Raw genomic sequence first — 23,561 nt, forward strand, 5'->3', positions numbered from 1 at the left:
GCAAGCCTGAATATTTATACAAATATATTAATGCTAAACTCCATAAAGTAGTAAATGATCATGCTACTATTTCTTTAGCTATAATTTCACCAACAGTATTTTCAGTTTAACACATAAAGATTTAGCATATCTAAAAAAACAGGGATCATTATAATGAACATATTTTTATATTCTTCTGCCCATATTTCTAGTATACTATACATATACATACATATATATACAGTTTTTTGAACCCGCTGGCAAATGTTGCAGTTGAGATGCTTATGAACTTTGCTTTTACTCTCTCACAAATTTTTTGTTCAAGCAAATACCCACTGATACTATTATTGCCCCATGATAATACCAATATGGAGAAAATTAGATCCATATGTGTTTGTGTCTTCTAGTCTGTATTTGCACATGTTTTACTTGAAATGTTTTTCATTCATTGGCTGTTGTTTTGTTGTGGGGTGGGTTTTTTGGTGGGGTTTTTTGTGCCATCATGATTTAGCACTTCAGAACAGTCAGTAAAATAACATGTTTCAAAGGGGAAGCATCAAAGTCACCACCAAGGAACAACATATAGTAAAATAAGCATGTGAACCCCTGCCCTAGTCAGCTGTTCTGAATATCCTTTTTGTACCCATGGGGAAAAAAGGAGACTAGGAGGAGGATGAGAGTTTTTCTACAAAGAGAAATATCTCCATTTCTTCCATTCAGATTCCTCAATGTTTGTTCCGTTTCTCATTAATTAGTTGTTCCGTTACACAAAATGATCAGGTTACACAAAGTTATCAGTGTTATTCCCCCTGTAAAAATCAGCAGTCTGTGCTGTCTTTATAACAAGGACATATTGCCTGCAGTCAGAACTGATCCAAAGTGATGACATGTAAGACATGTTTCAGCCTGTGGGTCTTTAATTCTTGCTGACCTCTGCCATTAGCCTCACCTGTAGTACCTTCAAGGTGGGAACTTCAGAAGAGATCATTGCTGAATTAATTATTTTTGCTATTACAACAGAGTAGTGAAATACTCATTGACTACAGTATAAGTTCTCTGCATTTTTCAAAAGCCCTCCTTTGAGTACCATCAAGATTGGTTTGCACAGGAGAAGGTGGTTGGTACACCCTGGTGTGCCTGTAACATCCACGGCTTTGCAGGATTTCTAGTGCCCCAAAAGTTACTTGTAATAAACAGGGCTCAGGGCAGGCTAAGAGGAATAGGAATATGTGATGCAAGGGACACAAGGGGCCAGACACTCTGTATGTGTCTAAATATGTACGCTCTTGAAAATCTGATCTATCCAGCAGATCCCAACAGCATTTGACCTTAATTGCCAGCAGTTAACATCTCAGTTTTGCCTTTAAGGAAAGGGGTCTGTTCTCTATATGCTGGAAAACTTACACTGGTAACTAGAACGAAGTTTAGGACTCCCTAATTTACTGCAACATCAGATACTCCTCCTAAAAGTAACGTTGCTGAATTCCATGTGTGGAAAAGTTTTTCAATTGTGAATATTTTGATTTTTAGATCAGAAATGCAGTTTATCTTTTCCAACATGGACTTTAAGTGACTGTAACATGAGATGCGGGTCTGGAGAGCCTGGGTGTCTTCCATAGCTGCATCATGTTTTTATTTTAGATGATTCTTCTGTTATTTATGAATAACGTTATAGTAAATAGATATGTGACCCCAGTTTTCAAAATTGTGAGGAAGAATAAAATGTTCCCCTGGAACAGATCTTAGCTCTGTTGTAACTGGACACACACACTTTAGGTACATTCAGGAAGAGAGCAACGTTGTTGTGTCCCTTTGATTATTTTCTTAAATCTTAAATTCTGATGTAGACACCTTATTTGTACCTCAGTCATGAGAAGTGGAGTTTCAGTGAAGCCTTTGTAACCTTTTACAAGTTCTGGATTATATTTGATCTCAGTATTACCAGTTTAACTTTTTGCAGCATTCAGTAACTGATCCTCCTGGACAGCTGGAGACCTATTTTTCAATTCCTCCTTGAAAAAACTATGATATTCCAGAGACGTAGTTGCCAGCATTGAGGTGTATCACAGGATCACTATGTTTGTAATTTCCTTCTCTGTATTGCAGTCATCTCGAAAAACAATAGCTTTCTGCATCTCTCTCTTGCTTTTGTCTCACAATTCATGACCTTTGTACGTGTTTCATGGCAATAACTGCAGGAGGTTAAGGTTGTACTGAAGTGAAACAGAGTAACCTTTTGTTGTTTATTAAGAGATATGGTCTCAGGTAAAAGGTCATATATATAAATAGTCTCAGGAATACAAAAGGAAATGAAAGGGGAACTGAGTAGGGTATTAGTTTCATACTGAAAAGCAGTGATGCGTTTTTTGCAAACTATGAGATTTTGCTTTTTCTTACTTCTGTCTGAAACAGCTCTCCTGAATTCTGTTATTTGAGTATAGTGTAAACAATAGCAAGGTAGAAAAGCAGATAGATACCAAGTCAGCTTTATTCTTCCTATGTGCCAATAGCAACGAAGGCAAAAATCCCATGTATAAATACTAGCTGTTTCAATCTTTGTTACATGGTTTGTTTAGGTAAGAGCATGTTTAACAGCTTGGCTAATGTTGTTCACCCTTCTAACAAGGATGTTTTCATCACTTTTTGGATACAAAATGGAAAGGATACCTGATTTTTTAAATTATTATTACTGTTCATGTTAAATCCTTGTCTGTATTTTTCCTGAAGGTATCTGTGACAACTCTGTGAACTTATATCTGAATAAATATGAGTTATTCCATCCAGTTAACAGTATGAAAATACCTGTGACTACATGAATTAGAAAATGCCTTTGAAAACCCCCATGTCAGTGTCTACACAATTTTAGTCTTTAAAATATAGATTATTTGATACTTTATGTGTCTTACAGAGCTTTAATCAGCCATGAATACATGAGGGGAAAATATTCCATATTTTATTTGTCTTGTCAGTAGTAGGAGGAAGAGCAGCTCTGAAATTGCTGTGGCCCATCTGCTTCTGCATTGGCACCTTTGACAGCACTGCTGCGTGTCACATCTGCACTGCTGTGCTCCAGGGAACTTTGTGCTGGAGACAGCACTAGTTTGTGTAATATTCACCGCTCCAACATCAAATGAAGGGAGAGCCAGGAACATGGAAATTCCCTGTTTCTTCTGCTCTGCTCCTTGGACAACACTGTTGTGCTGTTTTGTTGTAGCATAGGGGAAAACCACAGGTGTGACACTGCTGACACCTACCTGAAGCGAAGGATGCATTGCACTGTTACGTGGGGTGTTGCTGAGAGAAACAGAATATTCCCTTCTCTGTGGTGTACAGCTGCTGACCCAGTAAAGAGTCAGCTGTTGCAGACTATCCCAGTGCAATCAGCTAATGCATCATTTCTGGAATCATTTGCAGCATTGAATTCACTGAATAATCCTCTTAATGTTTGCTCATCCTACATAAGAGTGTCTGTACTGGCTCAGGCTTGAGATCCATCTAGCCTCGTGTCCTGCCTCCCACACTGGCTATAAGTAGATGTCCAGGGAGGAGTAAGAATAGAGCAGCAAGGTGTTTTCTGCAGTTACCAATTTGTGACTATTCTCGGAGACTTTCCTGGTCTTGATGTGGTTTGTGTATTTAGTGATGTCCAAAGTAATTGTCTTGTGTACCCCTTGCATGCGTGTAATCTTTGCTTCCAAAATGTCATCTGGCAAAGAGTGCCGTAAATTACTTCCTCTCACGTGGAGAATTAATTTATTTTGTTTGTTATAAACATGGCTTTTACTAGTGTCATTTGAAGGTCACCTGGTTTTTTTCTTTCCTTTTTTTTTCTTTTTTTTTTCTTTTTTTTCTTTTTTTTTTCTTTTTTTTTAACTAAATGAGATAGTGAGCAGTCTGTCTTTTCTCCAGCACCCTTGACTTTGTATATCTCTGTCTGATCCTCCCTAGAAGCTACCATGTCTTTTTATTTTTCTAATGAAAAATTAATATTGACACTTGCACCTTTAATCAATGCCCTGACAATAACTGTGTTTTTTTCTGTCAAAGTCCCTGTATGTAGTCAGGGAGCAAACAATCATTTAATAAATCTTTTGGGGCACAAGACCAAATGCTTTCATGCATTAAATTGGATGACATTTTGGTGCTGTACCTTCTTTATATCAGAAGGCAATCTGACTCTTGATTCTGTAGAAAAACTAATTTGTGCCTGAGTTAAGAAAAAGCTGCACATTGATCAAGGTCAAGTTTGTTTTAATTGAAGGATCCTAGGAATTAGCAGCTAACAAAATACATCTGATGCTTTCTAGGAGCTTTTGAAACTTGAACTGAAAATCCCACAGGCCAGTTTCCTCTGATTATGCAGTTTGTGAGGCCAAAAAGAGATTAATTACTGAACCAAGTAGGTAAGAGAGAGTGAGCACAGCAGTTACAAAAGGTGTCTTGGAATACCAAATTATCAGCAAATAAGTTTATAATTAAAATAGACCACAGTATATAAAAAAAAATATTTTTTGTAACTTTTTTTTTCCTGGTTCCTTCCTGGAGCAATTGTAATCAGATGCATTTAAACTCCTGTGTTATATTGAGGTAGTGTGCTGCAAGTACTGTACATTCACTGTGCAGGTTAATATCTCTGGGACTACAGTTAACGGAGGCTGAACTTAACAATTTTTATGCCCGTTCAATAATTTGTGAAAAGGGTAAAAGCAAGGGAATTACTTTGTTCGGTTTGAACTTTGCATCTCAGCCAGGTAACAATGCAAGATGCAAGTATGAATCTCTCTTAATTAGTAATGGCAATGGATAAAGGAAACAGTGCAGCTTATTCTGTTTGAAGAAAACGTATAATGAATAACTAAAGTTGAACTACTGTAGCAAATATTTTCTCATTCCATTGAAATTTACCAAAAATTTGTCGAGGTTCTCATCCCGAGCCACTACTGCTAACTATTCAGGACATGGAAGATGAGGTCTTTTTGTGCTAGGGTCTTTCTCAGCTTTTCTGCTGTTGTTACTCATATTCCCAAAATTAGTTCAAGTACATAAGTGAAAATAAATATGTAATAGAACACTCTCAGACTTCCACCAATAACCCCTGTTAGTCTGTCTATCCAGAGAGATAAACATAAAGAGAAATAAGTGCAGGAACAGTAACTGAGTAAGAGACATTGCTAAGTATCTTATACACTACACATGTTCTAGTCTCTCCTTCAAGGGTGCCCTTGACCTATTGTGCTTCTTCATTCACGTGGGAGGAAGCTTGGAGCTGGAACACTCAACCACCTGTCCTTATTAGTGTCAGCACTTCTTGACGTGAAAGGATTATTCTCTTGAAGAATAAATAGGTCAAAAAGTATTCTAGGGACGTTCGAATCTGTCCTTATTGTTGAGGTCTCCATAGTTAATTGGTTTAAAGCTTTTATTGGGGTGGAGTCTCATGCATTGTAAAATCTGTGTTTTGTATGACTTGCAAAGAATCTGCCAGATAGAAAAATTTCTTCACCAACGCTATAGCCTTCCTGAGGCATACGACCTGTTCCTTCAGCCAGTGTAACTCATCTGATCTGTGTGTAAGAACGCTGGGCTTGGGATTTGAATGAAGTGAGTTCTCTTCTGGTTTTTGGGGGTAGGTACAAGTCAGCTGTGCTCTGTAATGTTTTTTTATAATTATTAGTGTTTGTAGGAGAGTCTTAGCTAAGAATCTTACTTGAGGGTTAGGAACCTGTATTCAGAGCTAAAAGATGGTCTCAGGCATGTCTGAGGGATCTTCCAGACTTGTTGAGCTGTTTGAGCACTATGAAGCCTTAAGGAATGTTGGTACAATGGTAATATATGCTATGGAAAACAAGAGTCTATGATTTAGAATGGGCCAATGGAAGTCATTTTTACAGTGTAAGGTTAAGAATATCTCAAAGTCTCTAAATTTGCTGCATTCGTAGCTGTAGGAGATGACTAGAAGTTTTGCTTTGTGCTGACACACCGCTGATTGGACCATTTGCCAATAAATATTGCCTATCAAAGTTAGGAAATTAAATTGAGTGTCTCTGGCTTTCCCCATGATCTTCTCAATTCTTGCTTAGAAATCATTAAAGTGACTTAGTTTAAACCTGGGTTTTGACAGAGTCATGTACAGATGCTGACTATTTACTTTGGCCCAAGTACTCTTGAGAATAGATTTCCCTTAGTACCAATAGTGAGACTCAATGGTGGAACTTAATGCCATGGTGAGCAGATATTCTAGTTAGGGCAGGTTTTGGAGACATTCTGCTGCTTTCTTCAGAGTTGATAGGTAGGAGGTGGCAGTTTTTCTGGTGAGATTGTCATTTTGGGAACTGTGGGCTGGAGAGGGGGTAACTGGCTGCTATTGACCATAAGCAGGACTTGAGTAATTTTTCAGATGTAGACTGATTGTTGAACAGACACAGTTGAGCAAAACAAAGCTCAAGCTTGTTTTATATCGAGTATGCTGCACTGGAGATTTTTTTTCTTCATGTAAGGATGGAAAGTATGCAGTTGCTGATAAACCTTATTCCTCATATCATTCTGTGGAGGTCCATAATGGTTTAGAAGAGTAATGCTGAAGTAGTACTTCTGCATGGGGTTCATGCTAGTCATTTTATGGCTCCAGGTTGGTTCATCCCAGCTCTATAGTAGCCATGTCATTGGTTTGAAAGAAAATCAAGCTTTAAAGCACAACAGATTTCATCTCATGGTTTCAAAAATTTCACAAGCAACACTAAAAATGAATAAATAGAGATCTCAAAGAATTCTCAAGCTTCAGTAATTCAGAGACACAGAGAAATGGATAAAGGTAATTATATAATAACATTGACTTTTTCTGCAAGTACAAATGTTGCAGTAATTTCATAATCTTTCTTATCAGAAACACAGACAGACATCTGCTCTTTTAAGTCTTTGCAAATGTGACTTGACTAAATTTTGTTATTTTTACTGTTCCATGTGGAGTGCAGGTCCCTGGCTTGAAATGCTCAAATTTGAAAATTACGACTTATGATTATTGTTTGAAACCCAATACCAGAAATTGTTCTGAGAGAACCAGGGCCAGATTTCTGAAGCTGTAGTTATTTAATCTATGCTAGTAGAGTTAGGAATCAGTGTAACTATAGTAAAAAAGTATCTTATATAACTCTTTTTTTTGAGCTGCAAGTTCACAGGGTGTTGAAAAACCGAAATATATTTAAAAATATGTTTAGTTACTGAAATGTGGCGTATTATTGGAAACGAGCACATGTTCTTTCTACTTTTTGGATTTTAATGGGTAACATCAAACAGATTGCCAGTCCTTCAGGAGCTAATATGCAAGAATAAACAGTGGATTCTCAGCTTGAACTGTGTTTGACATTCTGGTTTTGCTTTGTTTGTTTTAAGTTTTCCAAGTAGCCTAGGAACCTAGACAGCCTGAAAATGTGAGTGTTAGGACTGCCTGGTACTTTCTAGTAGCTTTTGTCTTTCAACTTATATGTTTTGTTTTAATGGTGGCAAATTCTTCCCTTTGTTTTAATTAACGTAATTATATGCTGTAAAGTTAGAGAAAACAGCCAGTTTGTTAGGAATGGTATAATCTTTGGCTAATGATTGTCTTCTAAAAACCAGCATGGGTTGGAGGACTGCATGAAGGGACAATAGATTTGCAAATGTTGGAATAAACTGTAAATATAAACTTTTTTTAGAGAACCACAAATATACACTTGTGTGCACTCTGCCCAGTGCAAATAAGATCTCTTGCCACAGCCTATGTTGAGCAGACTTGTAAAGGTTAATGTTTAACAGGTTCTTAGCTAGAGCTGCTTGCTGGGTTCTCTGTATATGGTTCTTATGTTCCCTTGAAAACATTATTTTGTGTAAACTAAAGGCATTTTTATTCTGAAGCACAGCAATCTACATGTGCTGTTACAAAATCTTTGACGGAGCATTTAATAGTGTGCTATCAAAGGGGTTTCTGCTTTTATTTCACACACTTTTGTTCTCATTTTTCATCTCCATTCAACATAATGAAAGTAAGTATTGTACTATGTGATTCCTGGAGACTGTTGTATGCTCACCTTAATAGTATTCAGTCAGTGGCAAGCCTGGTCCTACGCTAAGTGCAGGAATGTTAATTTCTGACTTCTGCTAGCAAGTCACAGAGGAATCTGATCTAACACACCTACATGACTCACTTGAGTCATTTGTCTGCAATGACTTGTACTTAAAATTAGAGGTATATTGAAAATGAAGATACAAATGTCATGAAAATGGGAGGTGGAAAAATCCTATGAGATCACTTTGAAGGTCCTGTTATAGTACATAATGTATTTTCTGATTCTTTTTCTAGTTCAGAGGTGAATGTTACAAGAACAGGAAATTTATAACCCTTTTTCTTCTGGATTGTTACATGGTGTGATGGAATTTCTAGTGGAGTCTCAGCTTATCTGTATTACCCAGTGTTGATTCAGAGGGCCATAAAAAAAAATACTAGTTGAGCTCTCACACGTGTAATGCCAGTTTATTGGTATGCTTGGAAGTTCTGCTCCCTCTGTCTTTAAAAAGCAGTTTTGGGCCTCAGGGATTTTTTTATTGAGTTCGTAAACAGCACTCTTTATTGATGAAAAAGAAAAGTGCACTCTTTATTGATGAAAAAGAAGGGTGAGTAACTGGAGTGAACCTTTGTGGTCATAATTTCAGTTTTTCAGGTTTGTTTGTTGATGAGTTGGCCATATGGTATTGCAGGGCATAAGAAAGACAAAGGTAAAACTGATATATTTTCCTTGAAGGGTATGTCTGAACTTTATGGGCTATAGTGCAGTTCAGGCCAGTGCCAACAGTGTCTTTTAGGCAGCAAATTATTTCATTACTGTGTAATTCATTGTCATGCTGTGAACAGGAGAAGTACCATACATGGAGAAAGACAGGTTTCTCAGCAGCTCGCTTGAGACTTTCCAACCTACTTACATGGACTTCAGTCCATGGAATTTTGGCACAACTTCACACCTTTCTAATGCAGAAATCCTCTGGCAAACCCTTACTTGTTTACACCTTAAACAGCCAACAGGAAGGATGGAGGAACGTGATTAATGCTGTACTGACTTACCTCTGTTCCCTGGCTTTCGGTCGTCTCGTTAACATTTGCCCTTTAACAGCATAGCTGATACTTATAGAGCATTTGCCTTAAGATTCCTTCACTGAAGGTGGCATATTTATTTTAGGAATATATTGAAATTTCAAATTATGCCCACTGTAACTGCAGTAAGTTACCATTGATTTTATTACTCTTACTGTTGTTCCGAATGGACAGCTGAATACAGACATGAGCCAAAAGTCTGGGAAACTGAAAACAGAAATCATCACCACAGTCAGCCTTCTAAGTTTATTCCTATATCACTCCTCTGGTTGTGATCACCTGGCCATATTCATGCTTCTTACTCTTCATACATGTTCAAGCTAAAGAGTGTCAAAAGAAAACAAGTGAATGAGAGGCAGAAGTTATTCCCGAGGCACAGTGTCTCTGTTGTCAGGTGACAACTCAAGATTTGGATGTAAATACTTACGTTATCCTTTCTGTTCATGGGGATGCTCTGACTCTACATTCAGGATAGCAAGTGAGGCTTGCTTTTTATGTTTCTTAAGAAGCCGTAAGCTTTACTGCTGCATAGAGGTGCTCTGACTATAGGCTAGGTATGTCCATACAAGGAGTTGTTACAGACCAAGTGTTCAGCAGTAAATGCTTGACCTGTAGTGCTGTCCCCACCTAAGCATGGTCAAAAGAGGATTAAGCTGACACTTTATGTTCATAGTGTCCAGTTGCCTTTGTCAGAGCCTGTGCCAGAACTCCTGATTGGTGCAAGGTGTCTCCTTCTGAAAGCAACCTTGGGACTTACTTGGTAATTTGACGTAGCAGTATGCCTGATATCTCATCAGCCTCTCTACTGTGCTTGATATGGCCTAAAAATACTGAAGCTGAAGGATAGCCACCAGCATGGAGCAAAGGCCAGAAGAAGTACTCAGTTGCTTGGGGTGGACAAGCAATGGTAGATGCATCTTTCTTGCCTACATACATGAAGCAGAAATGCAAGGGAAAAGAAGGTAAATACCATTTATAGTCCACTAACTCGTTTTACCTCCTAGGCTGGTTTGTCTCTGTTTTGTACTTGATGGTGATGTTCATATGCGCATAGATTCAATCCCAGAACGAAACAGAAAACACAGCAAGCCTGATGTGTTTGTGCATTGCATGGGAGTGCAGGCACAGGAGTTGAGAAGAGGGCGTTTGAGGTCTGTGGAGTTAAAAAATGAATTTTTGAGTGACTTCGCAAGAGTATGTGGAACCAGGCTTATGCATGGGTAGGTCTAGGTTATCAGCAGTTAGTATGCTAAAATAATTACATACCATTTAAAAGAGTATTTTTAAAGGGTATTTTTTAGTCCATCAGGGAGTCCTCAGACATACCTTTCACTCAGATTCCTCATTGATGGTGCAGTTGCCAAATCAGAGCCTAAAACATTTCATTTTGATTTTTTGGAGTGAGCTAGCTGTGCACTCAGCTGCCAGCTGCTGTTCTCTGCTGCACCTGCAGACTCTTGGGTTGGGAGGTCTACATCAATCCCACTCTTTCTGCACCACTTGCAGAAAGATCTCCACTCCAAATCAGAACATTGCCTGTGGCAGGTTTCCCTGGGCAAACAGATGCCACACAGCAGTCAGCTGTCACTGGGAGCTTCTTCTATCTTCTGCCTTGAGGCCCATACTTCTTGTTACTTTTTGGCCTCCCTCCCATGCATGCTGCACACCTGCAGCATTTTGGCAAAACTGCACGTAGAGCTGTGCTGGGCAGGAGGCTGAAAGGATTCCCTAAGGCAAACACACCTGGCCTCCTGCAGAAAAAGGGGCCTTAAGGTGTTGCTGGTTCCAAGAACCTCCTGTTGTGTACCATGGAGAGTCCCAGGCATGAACATAGTCTTATTATTGGGTTGATTTCTAGAATCTGAGTGTTATTAGGAGAGGATAGTTTTGAGTTCAAATTCTGGAGTGCACAATGTTTGTGTTTAGCCTTCAGGGAGAGTTTGGAATTTGTTCACTGTATCTGTCTCCAGCATTACTTCTTCACTGTTCATCCAGACCTTACTTGAACACTGGAGTGTCAGTTGCTTTTGGCAAAGCACTTAATAGCTTTGATATATGGAATTTCCAGTTACCTTCTCAGTGAATCTCAGTCTATACTCAAAATCCTGTCTGTTAACTGTAATAAGTCAAATAAGTGTCTAATGCTCTTCATTTAGATTAGCTCTGTGCATCTGGTGCAGTTAGAGACAGTGAGTTTGTGATTTGGATATCTGCAACACCATTAGTAATGAACTTGCTGTTACAGCATTAATTTAAAACTTCACTGAAGATGGACAAAATTGGGTACAGCAGTTGCAAACAAGAAGATGGTCCTAAGTCTGACACAAATAATTCCTGTACAGTTTGAAGTCCATGGGCTTTGACTGGTCTATAACAGAGACATTACTTGAAATTTGAGGAAGTTTGCTGAAACAAAATTATGGGATTCACAGCTAGAAACAAGTGAACTAACTTTGGAGCTAGAAATGCAGTATCTCCGTAGCTGTGCTTGAATTTCATAGGCTTTTGGAGAGCATTTGCTAGCTCCCTACCTCTGGAACCATGCAGTGTTGACAAAGTTTTTAAATGTGTGTTTCCTTGTAATCATGTAAGCAGTTTGGCTTCTGTCAAATATGAAGGCTGTGGTGATGGGGTTTAAAGGAAGATGAAACTCGACTCTTTGAATCCAGAGGGTTTTGTCCTCATTAAGACACAAGAATTTGCATAAAGCATCAGAACTTGGTTGAACTTTAAAGTGTCATACACTTTAGGATTGCATCAAATTTATGACTTTGATATCTGAGTAGGGCGGAGTACAGGGGAGGTGTTTTAGTGATCTAATGCCTAAAAATACAAGAAGAGTAAGAGAAATCCAAATTTGGCAGTGGCAGCTGCACAGATTGGTGAAGATGACTGCATTCATCTTGACTTTATGGTTTCAGTGTGACAGTTAAGGAAGGATTTGGGCTTGGTTCTGAGTATGGAAGAGAGCCGGTAACTGAATTTTACAAGTATGTGTTACTGCTTATCTGTGCTGACTCTCTGCTAAACATGGTAAGAGTTACAGAGCTATTGATCTTGGTCTCCCAGTGTCAGTAATATAGGATGATGTGGCATTTTTTCTTTGAGAAGAACTTGTCAGCTGTAATATTCCTATGTGGTTTTAAAATCAGTATTGTAGATGGTAGGTAAAGTGGTGAATCAAGGTATTTTTTAGGTACTTTTTTACATTTTGTTACTTTCTGGACTGAATCTATGCTTCAGCAAGTATTAGAGCACAAGCCCATTTTTAGCACTTAGAGCTGTCTTAATAAAGACAACTGTTCTCTTGCTTTGAGTTCAGGCTTAAGGACTTAGAATCTTTTAATGGTTTGGGTTAGGAGGGACCTTTAAAGTCCATCTGCTCCAAACCCCCTGCAGTGAGCAGGGACATCTTCAGCTAGATCAGGTTTCTCAAAGTCCCATCCAACCTGATCTCGAATGCTTCCAGGGACGGCTCATCTACCACCTCTCTGGGAAACCTGGGCCAGTGTTTCACCACCCTCATTGTAAAAAATTTCTTCCTTATATCTAGTCTAAATCTACCCACTTTTTAAAACCCATGACCTCTTGTCCTATCACAACACGCCCTGCTAAAAAGTCTGTCCTCCGCTTTTTTATAAGCCCACTTTAAGTATTGAAAGGCTCCAGCAAGGTCTCCCCACAGCCTTCTGTTCTCCAGGCTGAACAATGCCAACTCTCTCAGCCTGTCTTCATAGGACAGGTGCTCCAGCCCTCTGATCATCTTTGTGGCCCTTCTCTGGACTTTCTACAAATGTCCATGTCTTCCCTGTGCTCAGGGCTCCAGAGCTGGATGTGGTACTCCAGGTGGGGTCTCACGAGAGAGAAATAAAGGGGCAGAATTACCTCCCTTGACCTGCTGGCCATGCATCTTTTGATGCAGCCCAGGATGCAGTTGGCATTCTGGGTTGTGAGCACACACTGTCAGCTCGTGTAATTTTTCATCAACCAGTACCCCCGAGTCCTTGTGCACAGGTCTGCCTTTAATCCCTTCCTCCCCCAACGTGTACTGATACCAGGTTTGCCCCAACCCAGATGCTAGACCTTGCACTTGGCCTTGTTGAACCTCGTTAGATTCATGTGGGCCCATTTCTCAAGCTTGCCCAGGCCCCTCTGAATGGCATCCTGTCCCTCAGGTTTATGAGACACACCACTGAGAGTGCACCAAATCCCACTATCTGTGTCACTGCTGAAGTTACTGCACTGGTCCCAGTACAGGGCCCTGAGAGACATCACTTGTCACCAGTCTGCATCAAAATGTTGAGCCATTGATGACTACCCTCTGGATGTGAACATCCAATCAATTCCTCATCTACTGAACACTCCAGCCATCAATCCATATCTCTCCACTTTAGAGAGAAGAATGTTGTGGGGGGCCATGTCAAAGGCTGTACAGAAGTCTAGATAGATGACACCCATAGCTCTTCCCTTGCCTTAAGCTCTGCTATTAAGGAAAAAAAAAAATGCCAGTGTAGTTCAGGTGTGTTTTGATGATGTTGTTCCATGGCCTCTCTGACATGTTTGTCCCTAGTAGTTTAGTACATGTAGCATTCAAACTGTGACTTTGGCACTTACTTTCTCACACACAGCAATTCTGTGCCATGCCAGTAGCATAATGAATCAGGCCCTGTGGAGCATAGGAATAGAAAGCGAGAGAATAATATAGGAACTGTGAGAGGAATGTAACTGAAACATCTCACTGCAGAATTATCCCTTGCTTTAAAAGCCCTTTAGGCCTGGAAGATGTATGGTCCTCACAGCTGCAGGAGATTCATCCTATCCACATTCATCTAAGAAGTCCCTGACTGCAGTAAAATGGTTGTGAATCTGTTGTTGCATAAGAGCTGGCTGCACTACAAAGCTTTAGAGAACAACTTGAGTACAGCACAAATACTTGGTCTAGTCACTGAATGACATGAAGGGTTTTGCTGTCTCAGCAGGAGTTTCCACTTTATTCTTTGGGACAATTTAGGATTACCTAAACCCTCCAGCAAAACTCTGCACCTCCAAGCAAGGTCTGACAGAATTCACTGTCACTGTCATTGCTGTTAAGTAACCTTGGTGGAGACCTTACAGCTCTGTGGATGTGTGTCTAGAAATCCCATTGAAATAATAGGTGTTTCAAATGGAGTGAATGTAATATATTTATTTCCAGAAGTATCAGTGTCCAAATACCAAGCCTGTGTAACTTCAGCAGGTGGCTTGTTCCCTCAGGCTAATTGTAAGAACAGTTAGACATTGGAATAATCTCCCAGGGGAAGTGGTGAATTCCCCTACATTGGACAGTTTTAAGACTCAGCTTGACAGGGTGTTATATTATTATCTAGAAAGGTTGGACCAGATGATCTTTGACATCCATTCCAACCTGGCATTCTGTGACTCAGACAAGAGGTACATCTGGCTAATAGTCTCCCATTCTCTGTCATCCATGAAGCAGAGATAATACTGATGAGTGGATAGCTTGGCATGTGAGGTTTGTGCCAATAGCTAGCCAAATCGAGACTAGAGTGAGAAAGAAAACAACATGCTAGATTTCCCAGCATTGCTCAGCCATACCTGGGTTTTTGCAAAGAAATGTGCCTTATATATTCTGCAAATTGTGTGTTATACATTCTACAAATATATTCAGCTTACAAAGTGAAAGCTGAAAGAGACTTTGGCTGACAAAATATGAAGCCCTTCAGAAGGTCACATGGGCCTCTTAGTTTTAGTGGACAACTCTAAGAGTACCATCTGTTTATTATGGAAGTTTTTGAGTGAGGTTTCTCTCTTGTCTGGAAGAATGCTATGTTCATGCAGTATTAGATAAAAGTTTGTGCTGCTTATATTTTAAATACCTCCTAGTTTTTTATTATAACCTAACAGAAACATCTCATCATCCTTTCAGTTAATGACATTTAAATATAAACTCACAGCTAGATTCTTCCAAAAGTTCTGCATTTAGACTTCATAATTACTTATGCAAATGGGCATGAATTGCCCTAATTATTTATTTTTTCATGTGTGGCTTAGGCTATTGGAAGTTTTTCCTCTTTGAGAAGATGTGTACTTAGATAAGCAAGATCACCTGCGTTAAGGGTCTGTATTTTTACTCCATGTCAGTGCATATGCACAGAAGTCTCCAGACTCATCTTGGCATGGACTAGTCTCTGTTCTTCAAGAACAGAGAAAGATTTTAGTCACCATAAGTTATCAGATCTTTAGAATATATGGCATATTTATCTTTGATCTTTGAACCCAGGAACTTCTGATACCTCATAGTGAGATGAAACATCTCTATGATGCACGCAGTCAGTTATGAAGAATCTTGCCTGTGGTACATGTGGGATGATGCCACCTTGACTGGTCAGCTTCTGCCTCTAGGGGAAAGGTTTTCTTGCACTTTCATCCATACTTTCATCCATACTCATCATGATGTATGTTTATAGTGGTCATAAAACTGACTAGTCTCTATTAAAACTGCAAACACGGTTCCTTGCATCTAAACTTCCTGAGACAGCAAAACTTGAAAGTCTAGTGTAGGATGTGTGGTATAATATTTCCTTGGCAGTTGTCTGCTCTTGCTGTTTTGATTATCCTTTATTGAGATGGTGCCTTTGATGGTCAGTATCTGATACTATTTTACTTGTATTTAGCTGAGAATGAAGATGTATTTTGAATTACAGAGTAGCAGGCTTTGGCATAGCTTATGTTTTCAGCTGCCATAGCCTGTAACTATAATGTAACTGCCCACAACATACTCCATTCAGGATGAATCTTGTCTTTATCAAGCAGAGTTTGAGGTTAAGCCTCACCAGATAAAAAACTTTCAGAAGACACATAAAATTATTTGCTCTTCAGCCAAAATATCCATACTCTTTGGGGTTGTCCTTGGATTTATTGGTGTCATCTTCCAAAGTGAAGCTTTTCATATATTTACAATGGTTTATAGATTTCTCTTTGTCAGACCATATTGGTTAGATTTCACCTGGGACAAAATGCTCCTCTGACACATGCCACATCACATTAGGCATCTCAATATGCAGCAGTTCATATGTTCAGTTCATTTGCTCGATAGATGAGAATGTCAAAGGAGAAATTACAAAACCGCAGAGTGGTTGATGCTGAAGGCACCTTTGAGGATAGTCCTGTCCAACCTCCCTGCTCAAGCAGGATCACCTAGAGCCAGTTGCATAAGACCACATCCAGACATCTTTTGAATAACTCCACAGGTGGAGACTCCAAAACTTCCCTGGGCAGCCTGTGCCAGTGCTCAGTCACCCTCACAGTGAAAAAGTGTTTTCTGATGTTCATAGGGAACCCTCTGTATTTCAGTTTGTGCCCATTGCCTCCTGCCCTGTCGCTAGGCACCACTGAAAAGAGCCTGGCTTCATCTTCTTTACACACTCACTTCAGGTATCTGAACATTGTGATAAGATCACTTCCGAGCCTTCTTTTCTCCAGGCTGAACATTCCCAGCTCTTTCAGCCTTTCTTGAGAGGAGGGGTGCACCAGTCCCTTCATCGTCTTCATGGTGCTTTGTTGGACTCTCTCCAGTATGTCCGTGTCTCTCTTGTATAACACCAGGTAGCCCAGAACTAGCCTGAGCATGCCAGGTGTAGTCTTATCAGTGCTAACTAGAGGGCAAGGGTCACCTCCCTTGACCTACTGGCATCACTCCTCCTAAGGCAGCACAGGACACCCTTGGCCTTTTTTACGGCAAGGGAAGATTGCTGGCTCATGGTCAACTTGTCCACCAGGACTGCCAGCTCCTTCTCTGCAAGTTAATTTCCAGCTAGGTGACTCCCAGCATGTTTCTTCCTGGGTGCAAGACACTTCCCTTTTTGAACTGCATGAGGTTCTTGTCAGCCCACTTCTGCAACCTGTTGAGGTCTCTCTGATTCACAGATTCAAACAGGTTCACAGAATGGTAGGGGTTGGAAGGGACCTCTGGATATCATCTAGTCCAACCCCCCTGCTAGAGCAGGATCCCTAGAGCAGATTAAACAGGAACATGTCCAGGCAGGTTTTGAGTGTCTTCAGGGATGGAGACTCCACGGTCTTCCTGGGCACCCTGTTCCAGTGTTATAATACCCTCAGAATAACGAAGTATTTTCTCATATTCAGGTTAAATCTCCTGTGTACCAGTTTGTGACCATTACCCCTTGTTCTGTCACTGGACACCACTGAAAAGAGTCTGACCCCGCCCTCCTGACACCTGCCCTTTAGATACTTATAAACATTGATAAGATCCCCTAGCTTTCCTCATATGGCAGATGCTCCAGTCTCTTAATCATCTTAGTGTCCCTCTGGCATGTTAGTCACTCCTCCCAGTTTTGTGTCGCAGGCAGACTTGCTGATGGTACGCTGTGCATCATCATCCAGATCATTAAGGCTAGTTGCTTGCCTCCAACTAGACTTCGTAACAGTGATCACACAGATAAACAATGAAGTCAGACCAACATTTTCCTGATTATTGTTGTTAAATATTAATATTTTTAATAACATTATGAGGTGAAAACAACTGCCTTGTAGTTAAGGGTAGTACTTACCTGGTAAATGGGGGGGATACTTCCATTCACAACCTTTGTAAACGTCACTTGAACCTTTAGTTGTCCTTTGGTGGTTTGCTTGCTCTGGTGGCAAAATGCAAACGAAGTTGTGCTGCACAGGTAACTACAAACCTCCTGCAATATTTCATAAAGAGTGTAACAAGATACAGCATGTAGAAATGTGTTACAACATGCAACAAGTTTCCACAAGGGCTTTTTTGTTTCCTTTTAAACTAATGCTTGAACTTCTTGCATATTTCTTGTGTGCCTTTATAATAGTCATCTTGGGGGTTTCACTGACACTCCTCTGTGTCCTCCAGAGGGTAAGGTTGCACATTAGGGTGATCACAAAAAGGGATGTGTTGGAGAAAATTAGAATATCCCTCATAAATTGTTTGTCTTTTTATTTTTCTTCCCTTTTCTATCGTTTCACAACTAAATACACTTGTCTTTCCAGTATCATCTTGTTAATGAATAACCTATAGCACTGCTGTTTTGCAAGGTATTATCCTCACTTTGTAAGGCATTGTTCTCTCAAACTTCATTGCATGAAACATATGCACGTGCATGAACAAACAAATCTGATTTAAAAAATTATCCTGAGAGCTCCACCACCCAAAAAGCATGTAAGCTGCCTCTGTCTGTAATTATTTAATCTGCTTTGTGAGGAATTCAAATTACAGAAGACTCTGTCTACCTACAGGCACATCTTCACCTCAGTGGCACCCCAGTGAAGTGCTGCTGTTACAACAGTTGTGCAGGTATCTTTTTCACAGGCTCACTAAAAACTGTAGAATGAGATAGTGAACACCATTCCTTCCTATTGTTAATAAGGATTAAAGACATATTACTATGTGATGGTGAAGTAGCACCAGGAGGCCATGGTGAGAGATGTCCCTGTGCAGCCACAACAGGTAACAGTCATCTCCAGCTGCAGAGAAGCTAAGTGAGTGACTGCAAGTTTTCAGAGCAGAAGAAAGGCTTAACAGCCATTCCAGCAGAATTCAGTGAGTTGATGCCTCCAGACCTCAGGCACTGCTGCCTTCCATTGCGATTCCCTCCCGTAATGCAGCCAATGTGCAGCTCCCTGCCTCTCGTCCTCTGCACAGACATGGTCTTCCCCTTTTAAATCTCAGAGCTGCTACTGTTTTGTAGCAGCTGAGAGCCATGGCCTGGTGTTCACATGAGGTGTGCCCAGTTCCCATCGTGTCAACAGTCAGTGACTGCTGCAAGTGATGGGCTCACAGACTATTGCTGGGAGCCAGAGGTAGTCTGAAGGCGAGATCTTGACTGTGGGCAAAATGCCTATTGACATCAGTAAAGGCAGGCTCTTGTTGAGAGCGTGTGGTCCAGAGGCTGAAAGTGGGAAGCTGTCTCAACATATCTCTGGTTTCCCGTTGCCTTTGATACATCTATTATTTTTCAGTTTATTCCCTTCAGAGCTCAGTAAAAAGCAGCTTTCTATCCTGTGAAACTTTTCAAAACACACCAAAGGGTTAGAAAGTAACTGAGCGAAACAAAGGCTTACAACACAGAGGTAAATCCAAGAATTTTACAAAAAATCTTCGTGTAAGCCAAGTATTAAAAGTGTTCAGGAGTGATCCAGAAAGTCTGACTTACTGTCCAGCAGATATAGCAGCTATAGTAGGCAGCAGAGTTAATAAACAAGTGGGTAATTAGAGTCATTAGGAGCACCAGCATTACTGCTTTAGAGAAAAAATTGTCACAGAGGAGTCAGTGAGCATGTGGATAGGTATAGTCGGTGTGGTGCACTTGTATTTTCAAAAGTTTTTGATTGGATTATCAAAGGTTTTTTAAGAAGCAAAGATGTCTTGTGGTTAGAGGGAAAGACTTTTTATGGATTCATAAAAACAAAGAAAAAAATACATGGTTGGTTTATCAGTGGAGAGAGGTTTCCTGTGAAGTCCCTCAAGGATCTTTGTTGGAATCCGTGCTATTCAAGAATGACCCAGAAAGAGACTGAATATGCTGATAATAGAAAGTAATTCAAGGTAGGGAAAACTAAAAGCTGACTATGGGGTCTTACAGAGGACTCCTAAGTTGCTTTGTATTGGGTGAAAAAACAATTAGTTGAATTTCTGTCACTAAATGCTAACGTCCACAAAAAACCACACATTTTATAAAGATGTATACTGATAAGTTCCAAATTAACTATTGTTTTCAGAAAACATCTTGGTACTGCAGAAACATCACAAAGCTGTCAGCTCAGTAAGCAATCATGAAAGCAAATAAAAAGTCGACATTTTATAAGAAGCCACCACTCTATCTGCCTACATATATAAAGCTGCCTGCAGTTATGGCTACATTTAAAAAATGACTTAGAGGAAGATGAAAAGGTGTAGAGAAAAGCAGTAAAAAGGATCAAACATGTCAGAATTACTTCAATAAAATGAGAAACTATATAAACTGGTTTTTCTGTCTCATTAGTGACTACTGCTGGTGTAGTATAAAGTAAAGAATGGTATGAGGAAGGTGGAGAAGGAACAATTATTTGCAAATTTTGCAAATTATCGTAATTCAAAAACAAGATCATCTGTCACCATATCTAAAATATAAGTACTCTTTTTTTCCAATTTTAATAAATGTGTTAGGATGTTTTAAAACTGTGAGCCTACAGGATCTTGCAAAGGCAAAAGACAGAAGTGAACACAAGAGAAAACTGAACATAATCACAAAGGCTGGGTTCAGTGTGTGCTGTTACACACAGTGGACCAGGTGCAGCCTCCTATTCAAGAAAAGACCTGAGCCACAGACTGCCAAAAGCTGGGGCAGTGTATGAGGGTCAGACTTCCAAGTTTGTTCTTCTTCTCCCCTAGGCATCCTTTATCTGTGTCTGATACTTGGACACCCATCTGACACAGTGCTGTATCTTCTTGTGTTCTGTATGCTCCAGCAAGACCCCTGTCCTTCCTGTAGATGGACTCAGTGATGTTTGGAAACTTAGTCTTGGATTTAGGGAGCCCAGCTTCCAACTCTGTGTTCTGGCTGCCTCGGCAAAGGATGCCAATCCAGAATGTTCGTGGCCTGAGAAATTTCCTTCCAGGGTACATATTGACATCAATTGCCATGAAAAAGGGTGGGAGAGGAGTTGAGAAGAGGTGTTTAATTGCGTTTTCCATATGTTTGTGTCAAGAAGCAAATTCAATGAGCAGATTTTTAGTCTGTCTTCTGCAATACAGAAAATAACTTTGTTTTTCTTACCTTCCTTTTTTTAAATTCACTCTTGCCCCTGTTCTTTCAAAATACACACCTTTGATTTTCTTTAAGTAGTCTTAATCATGCAGAATGTTTGATTTATATGTATTTTATATTATTATTTTGCACCTTGTCATATTCTTTGCTGTTTGTACACTGGTATGGAATATGCTTCTGTTGCAGATTATCTGAAAAGGCTGCTCTGTCATTTCTTCCTTTCACTTTTCATTTTTCTCTTTCTTTGCTTCTGTAGATGACAAAGTCCACAGTGGAAGGATCCAACCAAACGTGCATAGTGCCACAACCAGGCCTGTCAGATGGCCTACCTCAGATCAGCCTCCGATTAACAGAGAGTGGTTCCTGTTGGAAGGAGATGAGTTTAACAGATGAAATCTCCTTCATTAACAGTGATGCATTTTTCTCCAGGTTAGTGCTCCTTGTTTTGTCTTTGTGTTTCTTCATTTGTTCTGTACCTACATCTCCAGCTCTGAGCATTTTGATCACTTTTCATTCTGTTGATGTCAGTATGCTGGGGTATAAGGCAAAATAATGTGTATATCCCTGTTGAAGTCACAAATTCCAACAGGTCTTTTACAAAGTCAGCTGTGTGTTGAAGTTTGCCTTTCCAATATAAATTTTCAAGAATGTGAAGGTGGTCTGCTTGGTGAAGGATCTAAGATTGGGAACTGCACTGAGCATGTGCAAGCAATCAAAATCAGCATATTTGATCTACCCAGGTTAAGTCTTAACAGATGGCTGACTTTATTGCCATTCTTAACCCAAAAAGGAAGGGGCTTCTGAGGTGTTTTATCTTTCTGGCAGGAACAATGATAGCGCTAGTGTTGTTCGGATAAGACAGAGAATAAGAGAGTATTTATAGAGTATCTATAAGAGTATCTGAGTTTATCTGTAAAAGTCTATCTATCTAGATCATCTATAAGAGTATGTCTGAAAGAGTATCTTGAGTTTTGATTGTTGGCACTTTATCAATGAGTGAACAGGTAGTGAGCAATTTGACTTTTCCTAAGGTCCTTCCCTGAACATCAGACCAAACCAGTATCTTTCTGTTGTCCTCATGATATTGAATTGAGTCTGTCATTGCCTTTCTTTTTGTGTCTAGTGCAGGACATGAAGGGTTCAGGTTACTGTGGGAAATTGCTGAATGCTTCTGAAATATGGGGTTGGCCTAATGTGGGAAATGGTGCTGCTTGCATGTCATGAAACAGGACACTGCAGTGTCTCTGCATACCAGTGCAGAATACAAAGCAGAGGCAGTGCTGCCAGACACGTAACAGAGTGACTTCACTGTGTAAGCAGGAGACCCGTGCTATTCTCAGCACTAGCACAGACAGATAGACAATGCTCAGCTTACAAGCTAGTAAATTATGCACTGACACCAGATTTTTATTCATAATATCAGTAGGATGAGGTAGGAAATTATGCATTAACACCAGATTTTTAATCATAATGATGGTAGTGAATCTGAGATATCAAATCTGATTTCTAGTCCTTGCAGACACACATGCTCTTCAACTCCTAGCTGTGTCAGCTGTGTTTTACTGTCCCCATGCCTGCCCCCAAAACTCCTGCATCCAGAAGACATCAGGTTCATTTGCATGTCTGCACTAATCCAGCTCCTTTTGACTGAGATGGGTTAAGAAACAATTACCAAAGCAGGTCAGCTGGCAAAACTGAGAAGGCAGTAGAGTTCTACCAGCTAGAAAGGGTCAAGCAGGTGGAGCTGTGTTGGAAGTTATGACCTCTTGAATGGGTATGCTGGAGCTTGGCAGAGAGTGTGCCCCTGCCCGTACTCTACAACGCATTGCAAGGTGATTCTTTTAGACGAACAGAAGACAATTCTTTGGTTTGGAGATTCATACTTTTCCATCAATGTGTAATTTGTTAGAACAGTATGAAGTATGGGACAGTTGGGCCAATAGTGGCACAGGACATTAAGCACCAAATGAGATGTGTTTGTAATTAAACGGAAGCCTAATCTCGATGCTCAAGACTTGACATGAAAGTTGTTTGCATCTCTAATTTTATCTGGGAAATTAATAAGCTGTAGAAATTAATTCTCTTGTAACCCCATTTTGTTCAAGAATGCCTTAGTTTTCTGTCCCGTATCACAATTCTGTACATATTTTTCTAATTGGGTTGAGTATCTGCACTGCTGTTAGCTCCTAGTACTTTTTTGTCAGTGATCTGCTGCTGCAGAAGGAGGAGTGGGTAGTGTTTGCTATTTTCTGCTCAACTCCAGCGTGGCAGGTTGTCAGGCAGGATGGGATAGAGAGGAGGCTGTGGACCACCCCCAAGTGGAAGAAAGGAGAGAGGTCTTCAGCAGACCTAACACACTTGGGGGACAGCTGTCTGTGCAACGGTCAGAATTCCCAATTCCCTGGCATTAATGGAGTGCTCTGATATATCAAGAGAGCTTTTAACCATAGTTTTTGCAGCCTTGTGTCAATCCTGTGTAATCTAAGCTCACAGTGAGGTATTACCTGGTATAATCTTAGTGCAAGGCTACATTAGTTTTTACCTTTTTCAGCATGACTCTGGCATCTGATCTAGACACAAAAGTGTTTTACAAACACACTGCTATTCTTATTGGGGGTTTTTATATCACAAGGTAGTAACAGTTCTTAAGTAAATGTTATAATTAATTATACTTAATT

The 23,561-nt window shown here is 40.0% G+C and overlaps 1 protein-coding gene across 10 annotated transcripts in view; it reads left to right on the forward strand.

Moving 5' to 3' along the window:
• The window catches only part of FAM13A (family with sequence similarity 13 member A), a 130,834-nt gene that overhangs the window by 33,842 nt on the left and 73,431 nt on the right, over positions 1 to 23,561 (forward strand). For all 10 annotated transcript variants that reach the window (XR_007889429.1, XM_051618912.1, XM_051618911.1 and 7 more), the window contains one exon: positions 21,140 to 21,312. Coding sequence is in view for 9 of the 10 variants with exons in the window: in XM_051618912.1 (XP_051474872.1) it covers positions 21,140 to 21,312 (173 nt within the window). In the remaining variant the exon portion in view is untranslated. The remainder of the gene's footprint in view (positions 1 to 21,139; positions 21,313 to 23,561) is intronic.

Source organism: Apus apus, chromosome 4 (assembly GCF_020740795.1).
Source record: "Apus apus isolate bApuApu2 chromosome 4, bApuApu2.pri.cur, whole genome shotgun sequence".
Classification (NCBI taxonomy): domain Eukaryota; kingdom Metazoa; phylum Chordata; class Aves; order Apodiformes; family Apodidae; genus Apus; species Apus apus.